This window comes from Nicotiana sylvestris, chromosome 12 (genome assembly GCF_000393655.2).
Source record: "Nicotiana sylvestris chromosome 12, ASM39365v2, whole genome shotgun sequence".
Lineage (NCBI taxonomy): Eukaryota > Viridiplantae > Streptophyta > Magnoliopsida > Solanales > Solanaceae > Nicotiana > Nicotiana sylvestris.
The window spans coordinates 121,850,407-121,876,761 of NC_091068.1; the positions used below are offsets into that span (position 1 = coordinate 121,850,407).

Sequence of the window (26,355 nt, forward strand, 5' to 3'; positions counted from 1 at the left end):
CTAGATCGAATAAAATCGATGCATCTCTATGACAAACCAAGACAATACTTGTGATGATAGAATCGGAGGCAACAACCTCGGTACGGGCAGGAAGGACATAATATTTGGCCTGGCCTTCCCCTCTAGCTGGCTGGGCAGGTGGGGTAGCAACTGGTGCGGTGATCATAGCCTGAGAACTCTGCGGAGCGCGCTGAGAAGTCTGTGGAGGTGCACTCCTCCCAAGTCTAGGGCAATCCCTCACCACATGGCGTGTGTAACCACACTCAAAACAAGCTCTGGAGGACGTGTCAGTGAAAACTATGCGGTACGGGTACTCCAAGACCCTTGAACACCTAAAACACTGGTCTCTCCAGTCTACGAGGTCTCCTCACTTACCTATACTCTCTCTCCTAACCTCGTCTGTCCTCTCTCTCCTAGACCCACCCGTCCTCTACTCGGCGAGAGGTCCTCACCACCCGCTGAACTGGGACCACAGGATGCATCGCTATGACACCTGGAACCCGACTAATGATAACTCGCTACTCTGGAGTGGGGGTGGCGGAAGTCTGGGTCCCTTCTCCAATCTGTAAGGTAGTTGGTACAACCTGAATAAACCCTGCCTGAACTAATGTACCAAACATGCTCAAGAATTGTTCTAATGTCTCCTAAAGTGCTGGAGCAGTAGTAGCAGTAGGCGCATCCAGTGCCTAGGCTCTGGATGGAACTGCTGATGGCTCCTCGGTGGCAGCTCGCGCGGGTTCTCTGGCTGCACTGCGTGCGCGTCCTTGGCCTCTACCCCAGCCCCGACCTCTGACGGCTCTTGTAGGGAGCGCGAGGGTCTGATCATCTCTGGTAGCACTGTCCTCACTATCTGTGAGAGAATGGAAGACAGAGATTTAAGATTCATGATGTCAAAAATTTCGCACGATAGGGAAATCAAATGAAGTGGAATTTTCCTAATGGTTACATAGCTTCTCGTAGATAAGTACAGACGTCTCCGTACCGATCAGCGAGACTCTAATAAACCGGCTTATGATTCACGACTCCTATGAACCTAGAGCTTTGATCCCAACTTGTCACGACCCCGGTTCGCCTTCAGTGAATCATCGTGATGGCATCTAGTCCTCTACGATTAGGTAAGCCTAAATTGCGGAAGATAACAGAATGAAGAGTGGTAAAACAGTGTTTAAAAGTGCCGCTCGACATAAACAATATTTACTCTCAAACCAATACATACTTCCAAGACCCGGAAACCCATGAATCACAAGCTAAGAGATACATAAGAAGCTCTAACTCTAGAAATGTCTAACCAAAAGGGGAATACTGAAGGGCTATACTATTACAGAAAGATAGAAAGGGACTCCTCGGTCTGCGGACGTAGCAGATATACCTCGAAGTCTCTACAGAAGCACCTCGCCTCAAGGATGATAAGACAGAGTGAAAGTACTTGGATCTGCACATGAAAGACATGCGCAGAAGGGGCATGAGTATACCACATCGGTACTCAGTAAGTGCCAAGCCTAACCTCGGTTGGGTAGTGACGAGGAAGGTCAGGGCCCTACTGAGATAAAATAAAGAATATAAAGACATGGCAGTATAAGATAAGCAGTATAGTTGAAATCTAATGACAAGAATTTAATACAGGAAAACAAGGAATTCAATAACTGAAACAGAGGCAAAAGCAATCACAAGAAAATAACCGGGAATCTTTCAGTATTCCGAGGATCTATTAGTACCCTCAATATATGCCAGGGATCTCTTGGTATCCCGAGGATCTCTCGGTATCCTTAATATATAATAGGGATCTCTTGGAATCCCGAGGATCTCCCGGTATCCTTAATATATGCTAGGATCTCTTGGTATCCCGATGATCTCTCGGTATCCTCAATATATGATAGGGATATCTTGGTATCCCGAGGATCTCTCGGTATCCTCAATATATATATGCTAGGGATCTCTTGGTATCCTAAGGATCTCTTGGCATCCTCAATGTATGATAGAGATCTCTTGGTATCCCGAGGATCTCTCGATATCCTTCATATATGCTAGGGATATCTTGGTATCACGAGGATCTCTTGGTATCCTCAATATACGTGCTGGGGATCTCTCGGTATCCCGCACTTTAGCTCAAATCGTAAATGCGTACAGGGGATCTCCCAGGATGCCGTCCCATAGTCCCAAAGTAAAACACACAACAATGGCACGAGGAATACTCAAATAAACTCAACTTCATAACAAGGTAACACAGACAATTCTAACCTAGCATGCTTCACGTAATGCAAATATGGCAGTTAAAGCAAATAAAGCAATTAAGTCAATTAGACATGCTTCTCTAACTAACAGCAGGTTTAAAATTGCAAGTAGAATAAATAGAAAAGGAAAACACAATTAAAGTTACTTAATGAAAATCGGATTTTCAATAATTAGAACAAGTACTCACTCGTCACCTCACGTACAAGACATTTCAATTATCACAATACCAATCCTAAGGGGAAAGTCCCCAACAAAAGGTTAGACAAGCCACTTACCTCGAGCCGGCTCAAAATCAACTCGAAACCACGTTCTTGCCATGAGTACTTGACTCTAAATGACCCAAATCTATTCAATTCAATTTCATAATGTAAATAACACCGCAAGTAACTGATTCTACAAATAAATTCTAAGCTAATATGCAAAATTCGGTAAAAAGACCAAAATGCCTCTTGGGCCCACGTCTCAGAATCAGATAAAATTTATATTTTTAGAATCTTCATACTCTCACGAGTTTAATCATACCAAAATTATCCAAATCAAATATCAAATCCCCAATCAAAACTCAAAGTTTAGGTCTAGGAACTTTCCCCCAATTTCCATCATAAATTCGAAATTAAAGGATGGATTTAAGTGTAAATTCATGGAAATTAGTCTAAACCGAGTAGGGATTACTTACCCAAATCGCCTAGGTGAAAATCTCTTCAAAAATCGCAATCTCCCGAGCTCCTAAATCCAAAATATTAATTATGGCTTAAACCCTCGATTTTGGGTTTTAAAATCTGCCCAGGCAATACATTCATTGCGATCGCGGAAGCCCAGTCGCGATCGCGAAGAGCAAAACCTACGCGCCTCAGATTTACTCTACGCGAATGCGGAACCCCGTTCGCGAACGCGATGCTTTATCTCCCTCAAACCTACGCGATCGCGGTTGGCTTCATGCGACTGCGTAGAGAAACACTAAATCCCATTGCTGCCTTATTTCTTCTACGCGAACGCGGCCTAGCCCACGCTTTCGCGATTAAGCACTGCCCATAACTACGCGTTCGCATTCCTCTTCACGCGAACGCGGAGAGAAAAATTTCCCTCTGCCTCATCTAATTCTTCGCGATCGCGATCCTCCCCAAGCGATCGCGATGAAAAACAGTCTGCAATAAATACCAGCAAAAATCTGATCCTTCTCCAAGTCCAAAAATGGTCCGTTGAGCATCCGAAACACACCCGAGGCTCTCGGGACCTCAACCAAACCTACCAACATATCCCATAACATCATTCAAACTTGTTCCAACCTTCGGAACGCTCAAAACAACATCAAAACACCAATTTAGCATCAGATTCAAACCTAAGAACTTCAAAAACTCTAAAAATACGCTTTCGATCAAAAAGTCTATCAAACCTCGTCCGAATGATCAGAAATTTTGCACACACGTCACATTCAACACTACGGAGCTACTCCAAATTTTGAAATTCCATTCCAACCCTCAGATCAAAATCTCACTATCGAACCAGAAACTTCAAAAATTCAACTTTCGGCATTTCAAGCCTAAATTAGCTACGGACCTCCATAACACAATCCGGACACGCTCCTAAACCCGAAATCACCCAACGGAGCTAACAGAACCATCAGAATTCCATTTTGAGTCCGTCTTCACACTGTTCCGACTACAGTCAAATTTCCAAACTAACACTCTCATTTAGGGACTAAGTGTCCCAAAACTCTCCGAAACTTAAAACCGAACATCCCGGCAAATCAAAATAGCAGAAATAAAATCGGGGAAAGCAGTTAATAGGGGATTGGAGCGTTAATTCTTAAGACGACCGGCCGGCTCGTCACAATTTTCAATTACATTATTATAAAAATAATATTTTAGAAACTGAAATTTTAAGAAAGAAATATTTTTAAGAGATATCAACACACCAAATAAGAATTCAAGTAGTAGTAAAAGAGTTAAGTCTTATCCAAAGAGTCATTCATTGTCTCAACATTTGATTGTTTTGCCATAAATATGAGTTATTATTTTGCTTCCTCACTATTTTTAGGATCCAATGACACCGACAAGAATGATATCAAAAAAGAAAAATAGAAGAAATGGTTAATTTTTTTCATGTAGTGAACATCCAATGATTATCTATATTTACTGAGAAAGTGTAAATTCTAAGATTATTTACATACAATCCAAATAACTTAAATATTTGACATAATTAGTGTCCACGCATCCGCGCGAATACTAATACTAGTTTATAAGATATCCTTTATGTGTTAGTATTTTGAATTATTATACACACAAAACACTAAATTCTATATATGTAGTGCAAACTTGGTTTCCCCTTTTTATGATAAAAAGAAATTTTCTTTGCGCATGATCCATTTGTCATTTTACAACTCATTTTCCTCAAATATGTACAATATTTTAAGTAATCTTATTCTAGTTTTAAAAATTAGTTTTCTTTTGTAATACTCCTAACGATTTACAATAAATTTTTGAATTATATTTTCACAAATATATAATATTGTTAGCACTGCATACAAGTTGCAGACTACTCCTATATAACATACACCTTGAATTTATTGGTCACAATTTATTTTTAATTTTTCGAATTATTTTTTAAGGACAGTGAGAACTAAACTTGCAACCATTATATTGTGTATAAACTCCTAAATTGTCAGGCTGGTGGTTTGTTAAATTAAAGATATATTGTTTCAAAGTTATTTTTTTTTAAATACTTTTATTTAATAACATTTATTTGCGAGTCCTTTTTAAAGATACACGCTAATGCTAATTCCAGTCCGCAAACCCAAATCGCCCGAGAGTTTGGAAATTCCTTTCAACTCTCTCTCTCTCTCTCAACTCTCAATAATGCCTCAAGTTGATTTAGAACCACCAGTTCCAACCTATGCCGGCGGCAATAGTGACCGGAAAATTGCATGTGAAACTCTGGCGAACGTCACCGTCGTCAAACTGGAGAACGCTGATATTCCCGAAGACGAAAAGGAACTTCCACCGGATTTCCCGCCGGAATCAATCTGTCTTCCAAAAGATGCCGAATTCGATTGGTTTGATAGAAACGCCGTTTTGGAGCGTAAAGAATCCGCCAAAGGTAACACTTCACACACTACGAACTTGATTCATGCGAATTCGAATGCGAGCTCTCAAAGACTTCCGTTGACTTTGAAGACTAAGACGACTTCGTTTTTCGGATTACCGAAGAGTAGCTCAGTTGATTCGAAGCGAAAAACGTGTAAACCGGCGAATATACGTTTTTTCCCGACTAAACGGTCTGAATCGGCATTGAAAGCGGTTACCGCTCCTGAACCGGTATCGCCGAAGGTATCATGCATTGGAAGAGTAAGATCGAAGAAAGGTCGCCGCCGGCAATCATGTGAAGATGCGAAAAAATGTGGAATATCTCTGGAGAGATCAAAGAGCAGAGGCGCTAAACGCAAAACCGGATTTTATTCACGTGTACTTTCGTTGCTCGGGTTTGGTCGGAGTAATATTAAACCGGTCAAGGCTAGTATAGAGACAACGAATGATTCTATACCGGAAGAGCCGGTTCCACCGAGAAAGAGCAACGCTGTGAGTGTTGAACGGGTGACAGAGCCAGCCGGTTTGGGAGGGATGATGCGGTTCAAGTCGGGCCGGAGATCGGGATCCTGGGCCGCCGAGGAAATCGGCATAGTAATTGCAGAGGCTTTGGGTTCAGATCAGAAAGTGGGTCCCAATAGAAGAAATTGAATTCCAGTCTTAAGTGATGGTTAAAATTGCACTATGTGAGGTCGTTAGTCCGACGTGGCAGTAAAATTGACGGCAATTTTCACTTTTTCTTTTTCGTTTCAACCAGCATTTTCACTAGTTGAGGTAAAAATAGAACGGCACTTTTTTTTTCGATTTTTGCTTGTTCATGCACTAGTATTTCGAGAATTATAATGTAAATTTTGTTATGAATAAGGTAGATATTATAATGCAAGATATAAAAATTTCTGCATAAATTATGGGATAATTAATTTAATTAAAATATATGTATGTTCAAATCTATTGACATACTACACATTTTTAATAATATTTTCCGTACATTATAGAATCTATCATTTTTTTACTTAAGTACCTTAGCAAAGCAAAAGTTTATAAGTTTCACATATTACAGTAAATACTTTAAACATATTTTTAACTTTATTATTAACAATATATAGTTGTGCATTAATGCCTGCCCACCGCAGTTGCTACTTATATTTAGTATACTTTGTATGAATTTTCACTTAATTAATAGGTCCATTAGAAAGCATCCGAGGAAACAATAGTGGTCAACAAGTTAGAATTCGCACTTGTGATATTACGGTTAAAGTTGTAATTTCTTGATTAGTAGTAATTGATTTCTTTGGAATTGGGACGACTTTGAATAATATGACGTGTTAAAATATTGGTGTGCATGTAGAAGGGCGGAGTTACACTGAACGAAGGATTATCACTTGGACACTTTTCTCGATCTGGAATATTATATAAATTAAATATTACTTTTCATAAATCTATATTACATTTTGAATACTCTCAAACATCTTTAGTGAGATAGGGGTTTGCCAAGATTCAAGTGATAGAAAGGATAACTTTTATACTTCGATAATCATAAATAATTGTCTAAGAGCTCGTTTGGCCAAACTGCTAAAAATTACTAGTATTTATTTTGAGAAGTGTTTTTATTCAAAAGTATCTTCTAAAATGTACTCTTTAAAAAGTTACAGTTTGTATTTGACCAATTAATTTGAGAAGTACTTTCTGAAAAATTGTGTTTGGCTAATCTTTTTAAAAAGTACTCAAGACCAAAAAAATGACAGTAAATATTGAGTTTACAATTATTATACTATTTAAAAGATAAAATCAATTTATAAATTAATTATAAAAATTTAATTATTGTTCTTTTTATTTAGTTAGAATAAAATATAAAGTAAAAATATATTTTAAGGTTTTAAATCAATATAAAATAATATAATTATCCAAAGCAATAATATTAGGTATCCACCATTACTTATTGTTTATATAATGATTTAAATAAATCTAAATATATTCATTCAGTATAAATTAAAAATCTATTTAAGGATTAATGAAGGATAACTTGAAAAGAATAAATTTATACTAAGGATACTTTTGTCTTAAACCAATTAATTTTCTGGTTGAAAGAAGCTAAAATTTGTAGATTCATCCCAAAAGCAAAAAAAATTCTTCTGCTACTACTCAAAAGCACTCCTCCAATTTGGCGAAACACATTAAATTTTTAAAAAAGTACTTTTAGAGTCCGAAAAGCTTAGCCAAAGAGGCTCTAATTAACAATAAGGTAATGACCTGAAAAAACGGTAATTAAGGAGAGCAGATCAACAAACCATAAAGGTAAATTAAAAGTTAAATTTGTGAGGAAAAACATGCCCATTGGGAGAAGAAAAAACAATGGCATATGTAGGGACCTTAAATCGTACACTGTCGAAGGCAGAACGCACATGATTCTGCTTCAAAGGCGCTGCTTCCACGTTGTTATTTTTATTTTGCAAATAAACAATTAAACACAATTATGGAGCTGAGCATTAACAATTGAAGGACACAAATTGACATTGCGATTCACATATGGTAATGAGATTCTTACCATAGAAGGATGCAGTCTTTGTTGATTAACTTTGGTAGTAGTCTAGCTAGAAATGAGGGAATTCAATTTTTATTCACTAATACGGAAAAGTAATTTTTACATTATCGGATTGCTTAAGCAATAATTACAAGTAATTATTATAAAAAAGTAAGATTAATAACTTAAAAAAATAAGACATGTCACGTAATACAACAAGTTAGAATAATATTGATAGCATTAAAATTATTTGCACCATTAATATATAGGTAAATATGAAAATTTATACTTCTTCCGTCCCAAATTATCTATTATTTTTTTCTTTTACACGCCCTTAAGAAAATATTGAACAGGAAAGGGCTTTGACTATTTTAACCTTATTTATGTATTAAGATATATTCTCTCTTTGTTTAATACTTAGTCATAATTAAGATATTTGTAGTCTTCAAGAACAATTAATATTAAGGGTAGAATACAAAAAAAAAAACCCAGCATGATCCTAACAGGTGGGGTCTGGGGAGGGTAGTCTGTACGTAGACCTTACCCCTACCTAATGCAGGTAGAGAGACTATTTCCAATAGACCCTCGGCTCAGGAAGGGTAAGAAGAAAAAGAGGAAAGCAAGGAAGGAAGAAAGAAGGAAGAGAAAAGAAAAAAAGGGAGAGATAAAGAATAAGTAGTACCAAATAATAGCAACAGGGAATACAATACCTGAGGCAAATAAAATCACATAACGTAATAAAAATCTAAGAATATGAAGGGACTTGCATGATACTAAGACTATTGGTGAACAACCAAAAACTACCCACTAACCTTCTACCTTAATCCTCGACCTCCACGATCTCCACACCGTCCTATCAAGGGTCATGTCCTCAGTGAGCTGAAGCAGCACCATGTCCTGTCTAATCACCTCTCCCCAGTACTTCTTAGGCCTACCTCGACCTCTTCTCAAACTCTCCATGGCCAACCTCTCACACCTCCTGACAGGAGCATCAATACTTCTTCTCTTAACATGTCCGAACCATCTCAGCATCGACTCCCACATCTTATCCTCCACGGAGGCTACTCCCACTCTGTCCTGGATAGCTTCATTCTTAATCCTATCTGTCCTGGTACACCCACATATCCATCTCAACATCCTCATCTCTGCTACTTTCATCTTCTGCACGTGGAAGTTCTTGACTGGCCAACACTCAGCCCCATACAACATAGCCGGTCGAACCACCACTCTATAAAACTTATCTTTAAGTCTTGGCGGCACATTCTAATCACATAAAACATCGGAAGCAAGCTTCCACTTCATCCATCCCGCTCCGATGTGATGTGCGACATCTTCGTCAATATCCCCATTACCTTGGATAATAGACCCAAGATACTTAAAACTCGCTCTCTTGGGGATAACTTGAGCATCAAGATTAACCTCTACGTTTATCTTATGGGTCCCGTCACTGAATTTGCACTCCAAGTATTCTGTCTTTGTTCTACTAAGTTTGAAACTTTTAGACTCCATGGTTTGTCTCCAAACCTCCAACTTCGCGATAACTCCGCTCTGTGTTTCATCAATCAACACTATATCATCGGCAAATAGCATGCACCAAAGCACCCCCCCTTGGATGTGTCGCGACAGTACATCCATCGTCAAGGCAAATAAAAATGGGCTAAGAGGCAATCCCTGATCCTCACCCGAGTCTTAGCATCATTATCACACCTCCTTCTTACCTACACCCCCCGAGAAGGGAGTATATAAGGGAGTTTTTCCAATCAAAGGACAATCGAAACGGGATTTTTTTATTTATTTCAGAGTCGCCACTTGGGAGATTTATGGTGTCCCAAGTCACCGAATCGAGGAAAATATGACTCTGTTTAACAGTCTGCGAACCAGAAATCCGAGTAAGGAATTCTGTTAACCCGGGAGAAAGTGTGTTGGGCACTACCGAATTCCGTGGTTCTAGCATGATCGCTTAACAATTTATACTTGGCCTAATTATCTGACTTATTACACATTTTAAACTTATTGCGTATTTTTAACTTTTATTACCACTTTTAACTTGATTATTTGTAATTATAGAATTGTCTTGAAACGAATCACGCGTACGTATATTCGTTTTATTTTATTTTTTATGTAAGGAATCATGTCACGCGTACGTGTACATAATTAAATTAATAACATTTTTTATTATAAAAATGAATTTGGCCGAAGTTGCGCGTGCTTAAAACAAACTACGAACATTTGTTAATTTTGTATGATTAAATGGTAGGCGGCACACCTCAGACTATATGAGCTAATTTAATTTAATAACCTCCGAAAACCCATTTTTTATTATTAAGAAGGTTTGCTCGGAGTTGCGCGAACGCATACTCCGAATTTAGCTTTTAGAATTGTAATCATGCCATGCGAACGTGTGCGCAATCACAATTGTATTTTAAACGGCCTTAAAGGTTTCTCTATGAATATTCAACAATTATCCCTAAATCGAATTAGTATTGCTAGGGCCACAAGTTATGGGCCAGCTACATTGTGAAAAAACAAATGGGCTAATTCGAAGCACATGGATTTGTAGCCCAGAAATGTTAATGTGGAGAAGGGCCTGGCAGCTTATTTGCTAGGCCCATATTCTTTGCTTGAAATTACATCCTTTAAATCTGGTCACATGACCAGTTCGAAGATCTAGGTGAGCTGGACATAATCCCCAAGAATTAGCACAAACCATTGTCCAAAACCTGATTTCTTAAAGCCCAAAGCTATTTTTCTAATAATACATTTGAAACGCCCTCGCAAAGAATCATACCTCCGGGCGTATATTAAAACTAACGATTGAATTGTGAAGACTGACAGTAAAGCTATGACCCGAATCCAGCAAACTTTAGCGGAATAAAACAAATTTCGATATAAGAATGGACAAAGATAGCAAAACCCCAACTTCTGAAAGATAAACCTTACGATGAACACATTAGAACAAATGCATATTTCCTGAAAAATGCAGGTAGGTCCTGGGAAAATTCTCCTCAGTAACCAAACCTATATCATGAGTAGCCTGATATGGGGAAGGTCAAACTCCTCTACACATTCTAACAGTTTCCCAAAGACATGAATAACATTCATGAACAAAACATAGGTGTGGCTTAGCTTAGGACTGACTTACATCATTATAATAATCCAATAATCTAACATTATTTATAACACATTGGTGAAAATCCCAAGTCTGAAAAGGAAATAGACTACAAACTATATGACTAACTACTCATAATGATTGACGAGATAAATGTGCAGAAATCAAAAAAAATATAGCTTCTATTTGAAAGAATAAAACAACAATTTCCTCTCGATTTCATAGGCTTCTGTTCTAGATTTACTTCAAGGTTCAAATGTCCTTACATACCTGGAAATGAAAGTCCAAAAGAGGTAAGACCAGCAGTAATAACAACAGCAATCACCAACAGCAACAAACAGCCCCAATCAAACAATATCTCGTACAACTTTATACCAAATTTGAAGACCAATTCTAAACCTTTCTCACTCAGGTGAATTGAAATTGTTTCAGAAGTTTAAAATAATTCTCAATCAGTGAAAAATTCAATGGAATAGTAGAATTGTCTTCCTGTGTGTGTATATCCGTGTATGTCTTAGCCCTCAATTTTAAGAATTCTTAGAGTTTAAATCTCTTTATCCTAATAAATCTCTTAAGCTCTCTTGCTGTATCTATTTCCTCTCCCCCTCTCTCAGAATGTTCTCTCTCTCTCTCTTATACAGACCTTCCTTACCTTTTAAACCTACTGCCCGACCCTTTTTTCCACTAAAATCTGAATTTTTCCACTTAAAATCCCACTAAGGAAAATTTTTCCTTATTTTCAGCCCCCATTCCCTTTTGTTCCCCATTACCAAATTAATTTAAAGACATTAATATCCCACTAACAATACACTAACATTAAAATATTATCCTAACTGTTTCATTCCCAAATCAACCCTGAAACCTTTTAATATTACTGCCCCTAATACAATTATTCAACTGTATTAAAACTCAATTCTGAAATCTGTTCAAGCTAACAAAGATTTAAAAACTAAACCTGACTAACAACTATAACCAAACTTATTGACAGCTAAATGACTAAGGTTGAATTCCAATTGAAACAAATGAACTGAATTTAAATCACCACACAGAACTCAACAGACTCATTTAAACTGAAATTGAAAATTGAATAAAAAATGCACATGAATGCAGGTTCATTGTCAGCCTACTGACAATGCCCTGAAGCTAAGTGTCCACAGATCAAGCATACACAACAACCATTTGATGAGCTTATTGGTTTACAAACAAGAACGAATTAATTGACGAGAACTAATTAACCGATTACCTAATTAACCGAGGGTGGTCAGGGGGTGCCTTGGTGTGAGTTTGGGACTTATTGGGGTGGGTTTCAAGTTTGCTCGAATCTTCGATTGAAGATTCGAGAAGCTGGAGTCTGATTCGAGCAAAACGGTTAAGAGATTTGTGAAGAGGGTGGTTAGGAGGTTCAAGGGTGTTATTTTGGTGGTCACCGGCGTTGTTGCCGCCGGCTTTCAAGCGAAGGGGTTTCAGGGCGGCTAGGGTTTGGGAGGGTTGCTTGGGTTCGTCTCTGAAAGAGACGATGAACAGGGTATGGCTTAGGGGGTGTGTGAGGAGAGGGGTTAGGTTTATATACAGAAGGGATGGTCTAATCCTGGCCGTTGGATCAGGCACGATCAATGGCCTGGATTAGTTCATTTAAGGGAGACAGTGTCGTTTTGGGGTAGTGCTGGGGCGGGTGTGGTTCGGGGTAAGCGGGTCGGGGGTCAGGTTTGGTCAAAGCTTTGGGACCGTTTGATCGGCTGAGATCAACGGTCCAGATTGAAACGTGTCCAAACGACGTCGTTTGGTTCTGGTGGGGGTAGACCAGGTATGGTAGACGGGTCTGGGCTGGTTTGGTGTGGGTTTGGACGGATTTTGTTTGGGCTTGAGGATCTTCTGGCCCAAATTTGAGTTCCTCTCTTTTTATTAACTCTTTTTCTTTTCTTTTCTTCTTTTTCTCTCAAAAATTAAACTTAAAGATCCTAAATTAAATTATAGAAGACCTAAGTTAACTTAAAAATATTAATTAACTTTAAGTAACACCCATCACAAATAATTAAATACTTAAATTAAAAGAAAATCACACAATTTGACCAAAATACAAATAATATGTTATTTGTGTGAATTTTCATTTTTGTAAAACACCTAATTATTAATTAATTCCAAAATATAAAAATCCAATCCTAAATGCAAATGCTATATTTTTTGTATTTTTTTAATGCATTAATAAAATTAAACATGCACACAGATCTATGCAAACAAACAGGAAAATCGCACAATATTTCCTAAAAATAACACATAATTAAAGAAAAGACCTAATTTTGGGAATTATTTTGGAGTAATTCGTATGAGACAAAAATCACGTGCTCACAGCTGCCCCTCTTTGTCCGGAAACACGAAGAGTTTTCGTGCAAAGATAAAGTGAGCGGATAAGAGCGATTTTTGCCTGTTTGAATACTCCGTGGGAAGCATCTTTTGAAAGATTTGACCGAACTTCTGCTTCAAAGGTTTTCTACATATCCTTGGCTATAAAGGAATCAGGTCAATGTAGTTCGGGAAGTTCTGGGTAGCTAAGACTACCATGGGACTGCCTTTTGTTGTTACTGCTGTTGCTGCTGATGTTACCTCTTACTGACCTCCTTATTACACCTTGATGAAAGATAAAGAAGTTATACTAAGCTATGATCTATGCATTACAAAAATTTATTCTCAAACTTGGTCATTTGATTGGTGTTGCCTCGTTGCCTTGTCTTTCCTCTGATGTTGCTTTTACTTCTGACTTGCCTTGTATTCTCCCTTGATCACCGATCTCGAATTGTTTATTTCCTTCGCGTTATTTTCCTTCGAATCTTGAACTGCCTTCCTCTACTGGGGATTTTTGTTGTTTCCCGTTGCTTTACTGACTTCAACAACAATTACTTCTTAAAATATAGCACCTCCATTCTCCAGGCGAGCTTCTGACTTCAACAACTTCTTAAAAATATAACACCATTCCGTTCTTCAGGCGGGCTCCTGACTGCTGACCCTTTAAATGTCTTCCTTTGACTATTGTTTCCTTTCCTCTGTTCTCTAGGAGGGCTCCTAATTATTTGAAATTTGAATTGCATTCCCTTGCTCTCTAGGTGGGCTCCTGATTGTTGCGACTCGAAATGTATTCCCTTGTTCTCCAGGTGGGCTCCTGATTGCTGAAACTTGAGTTGTATTCCCTTGTTCTCCAGGTGGGCTCCTGATTGCTGAAACTTGAATTGTATTCCCTTATTCTCCAGGTGGGCTCCTGATTGCTACGACTCGAAATGTATTCCCTTGTTCTCCAGGTGGGCTCCTGATTGCTGAAACTTGAGTTGTATTCCCTTGTTCTCCAGGTGGGCTCCTGATTGCTGAAACTTGAGTTGTATTCCCTTGTTCTCCAGGTGGGCTCCTGATTGCTGCGACTCAAAATGTATTCCCTTGTTCTCCAGGTGGGTTCCTGATTGCCCTAACTTGAGTTGTATTCCCTTGTTCTCCAGGTGGGCTCCTGATTGCTGAAACTTGAATTGTATTCCCTTATTCTCCAAGTGGGCTCCTGATTGTTGCAACTCGAAATGTATTCCCTTGTTCTCCAGGTGGGCTCCTAATTGCTGAAACTTGAGTTGTATTCCCTTGTTCTCCAGGTGGGTTCCTGATTGCTGAAACTCGAAATGTATTCCCTTGTTCTCCAGGTGGGCGCCTGATTGCTGATATTTTAACTGTTGTTCCTTGTTCTCCAGGTGGACGCCTGATTGCTGATATTTTAACTGTTGTTCCTTGTTCTCCAGGTGGACGCCTGATTGCTGGTACTTCAACTGTTGTTCCTTGTTCTCCAGGTGGACGCCTGATTGTTGATACTTGAATTGTTGTTCCTTGTTTTCCAGGTGGATGCCTGATTTCAACAAAATAGACAAAAGCAAAGAAAGATTTCTGCCCCAGTTTGGTAGTTGGGGACATATGTGATTGTAAAACTAAATCATATTACCAAATATTATCAAGAATTTGAAAGTTATGTCCCATTATCCAGGGGGGTCCTGACAACTCTTAACTAAACGACAATTCTAAATCTAAGCTATATCTTTTAAATGCATGACTTCTGCTAAATCTTGTTATCTAAATCAGTTTTAAACTATGTCCCATTATACAGGAGGGTCCTGATAACTCTTACGCGAACTTTGAAGCCAACTTATATTCCCTTTGGTGCACATTTGTCCTACATTTACTACTTATGATTGTTTTAGGGTTTAACCTAGGTCCCATTTTCCAGGAGGGTCCTGAAATTTCTAATTGAGTCTTGTCTTAAAAAAAATTCAAACCAACTTATATTTTCACGAAGTAGAGCTTATGCTAGATCTTGTATTCATGAATGTTTTGAATTAAAGCTAAGTCCCATTTTCCAGGAGGGTCCTGAGAATTTATACGATCAAACCTGCATGGTACTTGCTTTCCTCACAGGGTGCTTCCTAAAACAAATGCCGTCTTTGCCCCTGTTTTCAAATCAAAGAAAATCTTGTCAGTTTAAAATGTGGTAGTTAGTTGTGGCATTCTTGCTGGGGAGGGTTTTCTCTTTGCCCTGCTTTGCTTCATCAGACTGCCTTGAACCGGTCGAAAGGACTGTTTTGACCTCATGATTGATCCTTAACTGCAGGATCCCCAACTGTTGTTTTCACTTCTGACCCTTCTATTCATAACCATACATCTCTCATGACATTACTGAACCGTTTAACCGATTTAACTTTTGCTTACACCCTATGTCTCCTTTTTCATCATATTGCCTCCAGCATATCCTGGCCGTATTTTGCTTTGTGCAATTTTGAATCTGGCAGTACACTTTGACATTCCTTCTTATTTGTTGGAATCAGGCTAACCTTGGAATAGCTTTAGAGGAGTAAAAATTAACAACAATGAAATGCGACGATTTTGAGAATTAAGAATAAAGAAGAAAATCCAAATTTGGATGACTGTTGGAGATAGGAACAATGAACTTATCTGAGTGGAGTCACTGACACCAATGATCATGGTATGCATTTTGGATTAATCAACCCAGTCTATTTAACCAATCTCCTTTCCAATTGTTTTACTTTGTTCTCCAAGATTTCCACAACCCAATTTTACTTTCCGCCAACTTACGGACCTTGTTAGACTTGCAGTGACCAGAAGGGTTTTCACCGACAAACCTCTATCATTTGTTTATTCCTCAATTCCTTATCGACTTATGGTGCCCGCGAAGGTTTTCACCGATAAGACTCTCTCATTTTTACTTTTTCTCAGCTTTCGTCGCCTTATGGTGCCCGTGAGGGTTTTCACCCATAAGACTCTCTCATTTTCATTACTTTTCCTGTTTGGACCAGAGCGTTATCCTGATATGAATCACCTCCATTTGCTCAAATTGGCATCTCTTGAAGACTGATCGGAAGGTCTTTCTTTGGACCGTAATGTGGGTTTTTGGATGGGGTTAGAAAGAAAAGGGTATCAAAGGCTCAAAACAATTTGACATGGGTTTAAAATTACAACTCTTGGAATCACATTTCTTATTACAAGTACAACTTCTGCCCCAGTTTCTTTCTTGGGGATCTTTTGATATTTTATTTTACTATGACCGAGCCGTGAGGCTGCCTACGTATCCTTAACAGGAATCAGGTCAAACGTAGTTCACACCTGAATTTCCTTGTTGTTATATTTTCTCTTTTCACTTCTTTTCTTTTCTCTTTTTCTTTCTTTCCCTTTTTCTTTTTGTTATTGATTCCAAGAGTGGGGTATGAAAGAAACAAATGCGGCTCAAAAAGGGGAAACAAAGGGTAAAGTGTTTAGGTAGAAAAATAAATTGCCTTCGTCATTCCAATCTTTGAAACAATGCCAAGTAGAAACAATCAACAATTATAACAAAGAAATCATACATAATATCTCTTGACCGCGTCGGAATTGATGGCCATGTCTATGCATTTTCCTTCGATATCTGTTAAACATAAAGCGCCATTGGATAATACTCTAGTCACAATGAATGACCCTTGCCAATTCGGGGCGAACTTGCCTTTTGCTTCAACCTGATGTGGAAGAATACGTTTCAGCACTTGCTGACCCACTTCAAACTTTCGGGGACGTATCCTTTTGTTGTATTCTCTTGCTATTCTTCTTTGATATAACTGGCCATGACATACTGCTGCCAATCGTTTTTCATCAATCAAGTTCAACTGCTCCAAACGGGTTTTGACCCACTCATCATTATCAATCTTAGCCTCAGCGACAATCCGAAGGGAAGGGATTTCAACTTTTGCAGGTATTACTGCTTCAGTGCCATATACTAACAAATAAGGAGTTGCACCTACCGAAGTGCGAACAGTAGTGCGATATCCCAACAACGCAAATGGTAATTTTTCGTGCCATTGCCTCGAACCTTCTACCATTTTCCGAAGTATCTTCTTTATGTTTTTGTTGGCTGCCTCGACTGCTCCATTCGTCTTGGGACGATATGGGGTAGAATTGCGATGTGTAATCTTAAACTGTTGACATACCTCTTCCATCAAGTTACTGTTAAGATTAGCACCATTATCTGTGATGATCACCTTTGGGATTCCGAATCGACAGATGATATTTGAGTGAACAAAATTGACCACTGCTTTCTTGGTCACCGATTTGAATATTTTGGACTCAACCCACTTGGTGAAATAATCAATGGCTACCAGAATGAACCTGTGCCCATTGGATGCTGCTGGCTCAATTGGTCCAATGACATCCATGCCCCAAGCGACGAAGGGCCATGGTGCCGACATTGTGTGCAATTCCGATGGTGGAGAATGAATCAAATCTCCATGTATCTGGCACTGATGACATTTGCGCACAAAATTGATACAGTCTCGCTCCATGGTAAGCCAATAATATCTTGCTCGGAGAATTTTCTTTGCCAACACATATCCACTCATATGTGGTCCGTAGACTCCTGAATGTACTTCGGACATGGCAACCGTAGTTTGTCTAGCATCTATGCATCTTAATAATCCAAGGTCAGGTGTTCTCTTATACAAAACTCCTCCACTTAAGAAGAATCCATTTTCCAACCATCTCATTGTTCTCTTTTGATCCCCTGTGGCTTGCACTGGATATATCCCCATTCTGATGTATTCCTTGATATCGTGGAACCATGGTTCACCATCAATTTCTTCTTCAATCATGTTGCAGTAAGCGTGCTGATCTCGGACTTGAATATGCAGTGGATCCACATAAGCTTTGTCCGGATGGTGCAACATTGATGCCAGGGTAGCCAATGCATCGGCGACCTCATTATGGACCCTTGGAATATGCCTGAACTCTACTGATCGAAACCGTTGACAAAGATCATGTAAAAATTGTCGGTATGGTATGAGCTTCAAGTCTCGCGTTTCCCATTCTCCTTGAATTTGATGTACCAGAAGATCCGAGTCTCCCAAGACCAAGATTTCCTGGATATCCATGTCTGCAGCTAGCCTTAGACCCAAAATACATGCTTCATACTCAGCCATATTGTTGGTGCAATAAAATCGAAGCTGAGCCGTAACAGGATAGTGATGCCCTATTTCAGAAATAATCACAGCTCATATCCCGACTCCTTTCATGTTGGCATCCCCATAAAAGAAAAGTTTCCAGCCTGGTTTTCAATTTGCTCCGGTTCATCGATATGCATCACTTCTTCATCGGGAAAATAAGTTCTTAATGGCTCGTAATCTTCGTCGACCGGGTTTTCGGCTAAATGATCGGCCAATGCTTGGGCTTTCATCGCAGTCCGAGTCACATAGATGATGTCAAACTCTGTGAGCAATATCTGCCACTTCGCAAGTATCCCTGTCGGCATAGGCTTTTGAAAGATATACTTCAACGGATCCAAACGCGAAATGAGGTAAGTAGTGTAGGATGACAAATAATGTTTCAATTTCTGAGCTACCCAAGTTAGGGCGCAACATGTCCTTTCCAGATGAGTGTATTTAACCTCATAATCCGTGAACTTCTTGCTAAGATAGTAGATGGCCTGTTCCTTTCTGGTGGTGATGTCATGCTGCCCCAGTACACAACCAAATGAATTTTCCAAGACTGTCAAGTAAAGAATCAAAGGTCTTCCTGGTTCTGGCGGAACTAGCACGGGTGGGTTTGACAAGTATCCTTTTATCTTATCAAACGCTTCTTGACACTCATCAGTCCACTTGACCGCAACATCCTTCTTCAGCAATTTGAAAATAGGCTCACAAGTTGTCGTGAGCTGAGCAATAAACCTGCTGATGTAGTTCAACCTCCCTAACAGACTCATTACTTCAGTCTTGTTCCTCGGAGGTGGCAATTCTTGGATGGCTTTGATCTTTGATGGGTCCAACTCGATGCCTCGCCGGATGACTATGAATCCCAACAACTTTCCAGATGGAACACCAAATGTGCACTTGGCAGGGTTAAGCTTGAGGTTGTACCTGCGAAGTCTCAGGAAGAATTTCCTCAAATCCCCAATGTGGTCGGCCTGATGCTTTAATTTTATGATCACATCATCCAAATATACCTCAATCTCCTTATGTATCATATCATGAACCACCGTAGTCATTGCTCTCATGTAAGTTGCCCCGGCGTTCTTCAAATCAAATGACATTACCCGGTAGTAATAAGTTCCCCATGGTGTGATGAATGCTGTCTTTTCTGCATCTTCTTCATCCATTAGAATCTGATGATACCCGGCATAGCAATCCACAAAAGATCCTATCTCATGCTTGGCATAATTATCGATCAAAATATGGATATTGGGTAATGGGAAGTTATCCTTCGGACTTGCTTTGTTGAGATTGTGGTAATCGATGCATACTCTGATCTTGCCGTCTTTCTTTGGAAAAGGAACAACATTAACCAACCAAATAGGATATCGAGTGACCCGAATGACCTTTGCATCCAACTGTTTGGTGATTTCTTCTTTAATTTTCACACTCATATCAGTTTTGAATTTTCTCAACTTTTGTTTGACGGGAGGAACCATTGGATCAGTGGGCAATTTATGGACCACTAAATCAGTGCTCAAACCCGGCGTGTCGTCATATGACCACGCAAAAACATCTTTGAATTCGATGAGTGCTTTAATTAACTCTTCCCGGATCTTTGGCTCAAGGTGGACACTTATTTTAGTCTCTCAGATATTATCTGTGTCTCCTAAATTGACGGCTTCTGTATCATTCAGGTTTGGTTTGGGTTTTTCTTTAAAGTGAATTAACTCCTTACTAATCTCTTCGAAGGCCTCATCCTCATCGTATTCTGATTCGTAATCACAATCTACTTCTTGAACTATTATTTCGGAATTAGATTGATTTTTAAGACTGGGCTGAGGATTCCTTATGCATGCCATATCACTAGAACCAGCGTAAAAAAACTGTACAGAAAACAAAAGAAAAACTATCAGGAATGATAAAGAAAGGGAAACTGCATTTCATTGAATGATGAAAGATAACAAGGTTTGCACACTTCAAACAGACTGCAAGATAAAAATCTGGATTACAACCCTGGAATAACCCAAACAAACTGAAGGAAAATCAAAATAAACTACCAAGACTCCCTTCGAACGGGGAGAGGAGTGACTTTCCAATTATTAAGCTTTGTTTCTGGCCCAACGAATTGAATTTCTACATTGCTAGGACCTTCACCGCTTTCCACCATGTTCACACCGTCAAACAACTTTTCAAATCTTTCAATTAAGTCCTCGTCAGGATTAATCATAGAATTGGGAATTGTTGTTACCGGGCGACTTCTGGTACCGGACTTGTCAAATGATTTGGAAAGATGTGGGACTGGCTTTGGAAGGACCCAGACCTTCTGTTTTAGCTTTCTAGCCTTTCTTATGTCTGCGGAAGTGGGCTTGAATCCCAAACCAAATGTTCCCAAGTTTTCGGGAAGAGACACCGGATGTATGATGCCTTGCAAAGACGAGCCCAAACCTTTACCGAGTACAAAATCATTCTTCAACATCTCATAGGCTACCATGACTGATGCGGCGGTTATCTTTGGATTTGGAATGTATTTCCCCTCCGGAACTTTCTCTACCAACATCGTGTCAGAAACCTGGTAGACCCATGGTCCTTGGTCATCTTCCACCTCAATGACTGGTATGATGACATTGCTGCGAGCACATAAACTGTCTTCCCCATGCACAACTATTTCTTGTCTATCCCATTCAAATTTGACTACCTGGTGTAGTGTTGATGGGACCTCTTTAGCGACATGGATCCAGGGTCGACCCAACAGTAAGTTATAGGAAACAGCTATATCCAGCACCTGAAACTCCATTGTGAACTCGACTGGCCCTATCGTCAGCTCCAGCACTATGTCCCCAACTGAATCTTTACCTTCGCCGTCAAATCCCCGCACACAAATACTGATCTTATGGATCCTCTCCTCTTCTATTTTCAACTTGCTTAGAGTTTAGAGAGGACATATGTTTGCGCTTGACCCATTGTCAACCAATACCCGGGTCACCACAGAGTTTTCACATTTTAATGTGAGGTAAAGAGCTTTGTTGTGCTCAGTACCTTCTACAGGCAATTCATTATCAGAAAACGTGACTCTGTTTGCTTCGAAGATTTTGTTGGCTATTTTTTTCAAGTGATTCACGGAGATCTTATCGGGAACGTGTGCCTCATTCAAGATCTTCATTAAAGCTTGACGGTGCTCGTCCGAATGGATCAGTAATGACAATAGTGAAATTTGAGCGGGCGTCTTTCTTAATTGTTCCACGATAGAATAGTCATGCAGCTTCATCTTCCTCAAGAATTCTTCTGATTCTTCTTCAATTACGGCTTTCTTCATTGGTGTTGGATTATTTTTAGCTCTTCTTAACTCCTCGGGAGTAAAACACCTTCCTGAGCGAGTCAAACCCTGTGCTTCACAGATTTCTTCCTTGACTTCCTTCCCTTTGTACATCACTGTTACCCGTTCGTAATTCCATGAAATAGCCTTGCTGTTGATTACTGGTAGCTAGGTTACTAGCTTGATAATAACCCGATCTGAGCGAACTCCTTCCACGATTATGATGGGTTTTGCTGGCCGTTCCCGGTACAATCACCTTTACCCCTTCCTGTTTCGTTGCAACTTTGCTTAAAGACCCCTTCTCAACTGCCACAGATGGCTCAACACTCTTTTTGCTCTGCTTGAGCACCAACTTCTCATCTGCTGATTGTTCATCTGTCTTGACTCCACTAGACCGAATCATCATGACGGTTTGTGATGGCTTCTTGGGTTCCCCCTCCACATGCACTATTTCGATCATATTCGCCTCCTGATGGGCTGGCATCGGATTCCTGTTGATATTGGGTGCTTCAGAAGCTTGAACTTCAATTCTATTGGTATCAATCAGCTCCTGTATCGCACTTTTCAAGTGCCAGCACCTTTCTGTATCATGACCCGTAGTACCAGAATAATATTCACAGCTGACAGTATAGTCAAGATTCTTTGGAGGAGGATTTGGCAGTTTAGACTGTATCGGCCTTAGCATATCTAGATGTTTTAGCCTGTAGAACAGACTAGTGTATGATTCTCCCAACGGAGTAAAGGTTTTCTTTTTCTGCAACCTTTCACCCTTGAGTGCTTGACTCGGCCTGAAACTTGGTCCGGGAGTGTTTTGGTAGGCTCGTGGATGTGGATAAGTATTTGGTAGGACAGGAGCGCGCCATTGAGCGTGGGCAGGAGGTTGGTTGTAGACTTGTGCATGGTGGACGGAAAAATGAGGTTCCGGTGGGGGATAGTAGTGTTGGGGTGGATTATGGTGATAGGTTTGTTGGTGGGGTCGAGGTTGATTGTAGTGGTAAGGTGAACCTCTGGATCCGGACCAAGTTCCTAAATCAACCATTGCCGTTTCCTCTCTTTTCTTCTTCCCAATCCCTCCTATGCCGCCTTGAATAGCCTGAGTAGTCGCTTTGATAGCCGAATAGCTCATGATTTTATTCGACTTGAGGCCTTCTTCTACCATGCCCCCCCATCTTTACTACTTCGTTGAATGATTTTCCAACAGCTAAGACCAAATGACCATAGTAAGTGGGTTCCAAAGCCTGTAGGAAGTAATCTACCATCTCACTTTCCTTCATTGGGGGATCCACCCTTGCTGCTTGTTCCCTCCACCGGAAGCCATATTCTCTAAAGCTTTCACTATGCTTCTTCTCAAATTTAGTCAAGGATAGTCGATCTGGAATGATCTCAAGATTGTATTGGAAGTGAAAAGCAAATGCTTGCTCCAGATCATCCCATATGCACCATCTCCCATGGTCTTGGCGGGTATACCATTCCAATGCTGATCCACTCAAACTCTGACTGAAGTAAGCCATTAACAATTCGTCTTTTCCTCCAGCTCCCCTCATCTTACTTAAAAAACCCCTCAAGTGGGCCACTGGATCACCGTGCCCGTTGTATAGATCGAACTTGGGCATCTTGAAACCGGCCAGTAATTGCACATTTGGGAACAGACATAGGTCCTTGTAGGCCACACTGACTTGCCCTCCTAACCCCCGCATGTCTCGGAATGATTGTTCTAAGCTTTTAACTTTCCTGAACATTTCCTCATGTTCGGTATTTTTGACTGGTTTATCAGCTTCTATTGGGAGGTCAAAGCGAGGAGTATATGAATGGGTTTCTAAAGCTTTGAAAGTGGGCTCCGAGGGGTAGTATTGGTTGTCCTGAGCCTGGAATATAGGCTCGCTAGGAGATTTGTGGAGTGTAGCTGGTGGAGGTGCTACGAAGACAGGAGTTACTGGTGGAGGAGGGTATGGAATTGGTTTAGGGGGTGGAGATTGTGGTGTATGAGAAGTGGTGCTCCGGTAGTGCTGGTAAATGGGAAAACTCGGGGATAGATCGGTGGCAGGATGATCCTGAGTTTGAGCCGGTGGTGGGGTGGAAGCAGGGTTAGAAGGGTAAGCTGGGGGTGATTGTCCTTTAGACCAGGCCTGATACATCTCGGCCATCTGTTGCTTAAGTTTAAGCATCTCCTCTTTCATTTTACTGACGTCCAGCTCCTCTACCTCAACACTTGCGTCGACATCCGGGATAGACATGATTTCGGGTATTGGTCCTTTTGATCTGGTTTGGTAATGATAATGTGTCAGTATACTCTAGATAAACTAACTGATTGAATTCTGGAAATGAACAAACTTGTTAGTTTTTAGAGTTTAACACATATGCAATTACACGTTGGGATGCAATGCACCTAGGCAATTAACCATTTTCTATCATTTATTTGCTCGGTTGCTTGTGTCATCCCAGCTTTTCCTGATCTTTCCTTTTATTGTCACTCACGCCTGTTTTTATTTCCCTCCCCCTTTTCATTTTATTCTTTTCTTTTGGTTGTAGTCGAATCTTATAGAGATTGCCTACGTATCATGTCCCCGCATGAATCAGACCGTGCGTAGTTCTGACGGAAACAATTATTAATACTGTTATTTATTTTTTAACAAACGAAACAGTACAAAGACAAAAATGACATTACATTTGGACAACACTTTAAGAAAATGGTTTAAAAGACTTGACACAGACTCAACCTAAAACATGACTATTATATAAAAAGTTCCAACAACTATGACTACGCTCCACTCTATAATCTTTTGCTTTCAATTAATTGAACATCTGCTCATGGTGGGGCTTGACCCGGATGACCTCCTAGTGTACGGTACATTCTCTCTAACTCTATTTCAAGATGACGGGCAAAAGTGGGTGCATGTTCTAGAAACCTTTCATAATCCATCCCTTGGCAGTTTACATAACTTTGAGAGGTGTAAACAGCCAAATCATGGATTTGTGCTCTGAAATCTTGGAGATTTTTGTCTTGGTTTTGCAATTGCTGTTGGCGAGTGGTGGATATATCTCTTATGCGGTCTTCGTGATCTAAAGCTGACTCCAATTGAACTCGAAGTCTGGCCTGATCGAGTCTTGCCTGTGCTCTTTCCCTATTAATATCTGCGTGCTGATGTTCTCTATTGTACCTTCTTATTTCTTCCAACTGTGCATGGAGTTGAGCTTCTGAATGTATCCAATGGTCCTTCTCTCTCTTGAATTGAGCCATGTTTTCTTCGAATCTTATCACTTGGCGTTCCTCATTAGATTTGGCCTCCTCATTTAACTGTATGATTTTTTTCTTAGCTTTGTCTAACGCCTTTTCAGTCTTTGTCAAGATGGAGTCATAATCTTGCATTTTTTCCATCAGATTGGCAATGATTTTCTGATCTTTCCAACTTCTCACTGGCGCTTCAGAGGCTTTCTTCATCTGTTGAAACTGAGCGCGGAGAGTTTTATTCTCGCTAATCAGACTCTTCTTTTCACCTTCTGCTTCTTGTGCTTGTAAGTCTTTCTCCAAATTAAGGTTCCTCAGACTTTCTTCTAAGGCATGAATAATTGCTTTGTACCCCTTTTCCTTTTCACCCCAAGCCAACCGTTCTTGGATTTTGTCATCAAAGGTTTGAACATGCGGTCTTTTTATGGGCCTTCTAAGATCAGGTTCTGGTGCATCATCCACGCAGGATCTTTTCTCAAACCACCTAGCATATCCCGGATTTATCTCGCCTTTCGCAGGATCTGGAACTTAAGTATCATCTTTCAAGTATCGACAACCATTCCAAATCTGCTGGATTAAAGCCTCAGGGAGAGTGGCTTCGGGGTGTAGCTCGATCACTTGCACACTCAAATCTTCATCATCAGGCACCACTTGGTATCTCCCTAGCTGTCTTAGAACTCTCTGTGGTGCATACAGCTGGACGCTTCTTAAACCCAACGGCAGCAAATAACTCTTCAAGGTTGACATGTGTATCACCTCTCTTATCGGGAGCCATCCCAAAGTCCAGTCAACTTGACTTGCCATTAAAGATCTTAAATGGGATATCCAGGCTTCCACCCCTTCTGGAGATTTATAATCTTTTATTCTTTCTTCATAACTCTCGATAAAATTGTCCTTGCTTGGACCATACTGCATGAGCTTGGGGTTATGTCGGAGATGTTCAGTCAACCACATTTGTAACAAAATATTGCATCCTTCGAAGAATTTTGCCCCGGATTTACATAAAGTCAATGCCCGATAAATGTCTGAGAGAATTATCGGGGCAAGGGTGTGACGTTCCTTGGTAGTGAGGACTTGTACGACTCTGGCTATGCGAATATCAATCGTCCTCTCTTTGTTTGGGAAGACCATGCTTCTCAGAAAAACCACCATGAAAGCGAAGCGTCGGTGAATCTGCCAGGTGTCCTTGTTTTGTTTGTTGGTAAGGCCCTTTTCATGAATTTCAAATCCATCCGGCCTTCCGAACCTTGAATATAGGAAGTTGAAAGAACAACACCCTTTGACAACATTGCTTTTTCTGATTTGATTACTGATATTCAGAAGACTAAAGAATCGGTGTACTGAGGGAGCCTTTGGGAATATAAGATTCTGGTTTCTCAGATCTCCGTCAAAACCGGAATATCCA

General features: G+C 40.0%; 3 protein-coding genes across 3 annotated transcripts; 1 reads left to right on the plus strand and 2 right to left on the minus strand.

The window, feature by feature from the left end:
* Positions 1-4,994: 4,994 nt before the first annotated feature.
* LOC104227478 (uncharacterized) lies at positions 4,995-6,220 on the plus strand. The gene has a single exon (XM_009779720.2). The coding sequence runs from the start codon at positions 5,004-5,006 to the stop codon at positions 5,964-5,966; it is 963 nt and encodes a 320-aa protein (XP_009778022.2). The 5' UTR covers positions 4,995-5,003; the 3' UTR covers positions 5,967-6,220.
* Positions 6,221-7,542: 1,322 nt separating this feature from the next.
* Positions 7,543-8,994, minus strand: LOC138883637 (uncharacterized). Its single transcript, XM_070164332.1, has 2 exons — positions 8,649-8,994; positions 7,543-7,565 (listed from the first exon to the last, which is right to left on the minus strand). Exons 1-2 carry the CDS (start codon positions 8,992-8,994, stop codon positions 7,543-7,545), a joined length of 369 nt encoding a protein of 122 aa, XP_070020433.1.
* A 105-nt stretch (positions 8,995-9,099) lies between these two features.
* Positions 9,100-9,471, minus strand: LOC138883638 (uncharacterized). Its single transcript, XM_070164333.1, has one exon. It carries the CDS (start codon positions 9,469-9,471, stop codon positions 9,100-9,102), a length of 372 nt encoding a protein of 123 aa, XP_070020434.1.
* Between the last annotated feature and the right edge of the window lie 16,884 nt (positions 9,472-26,355).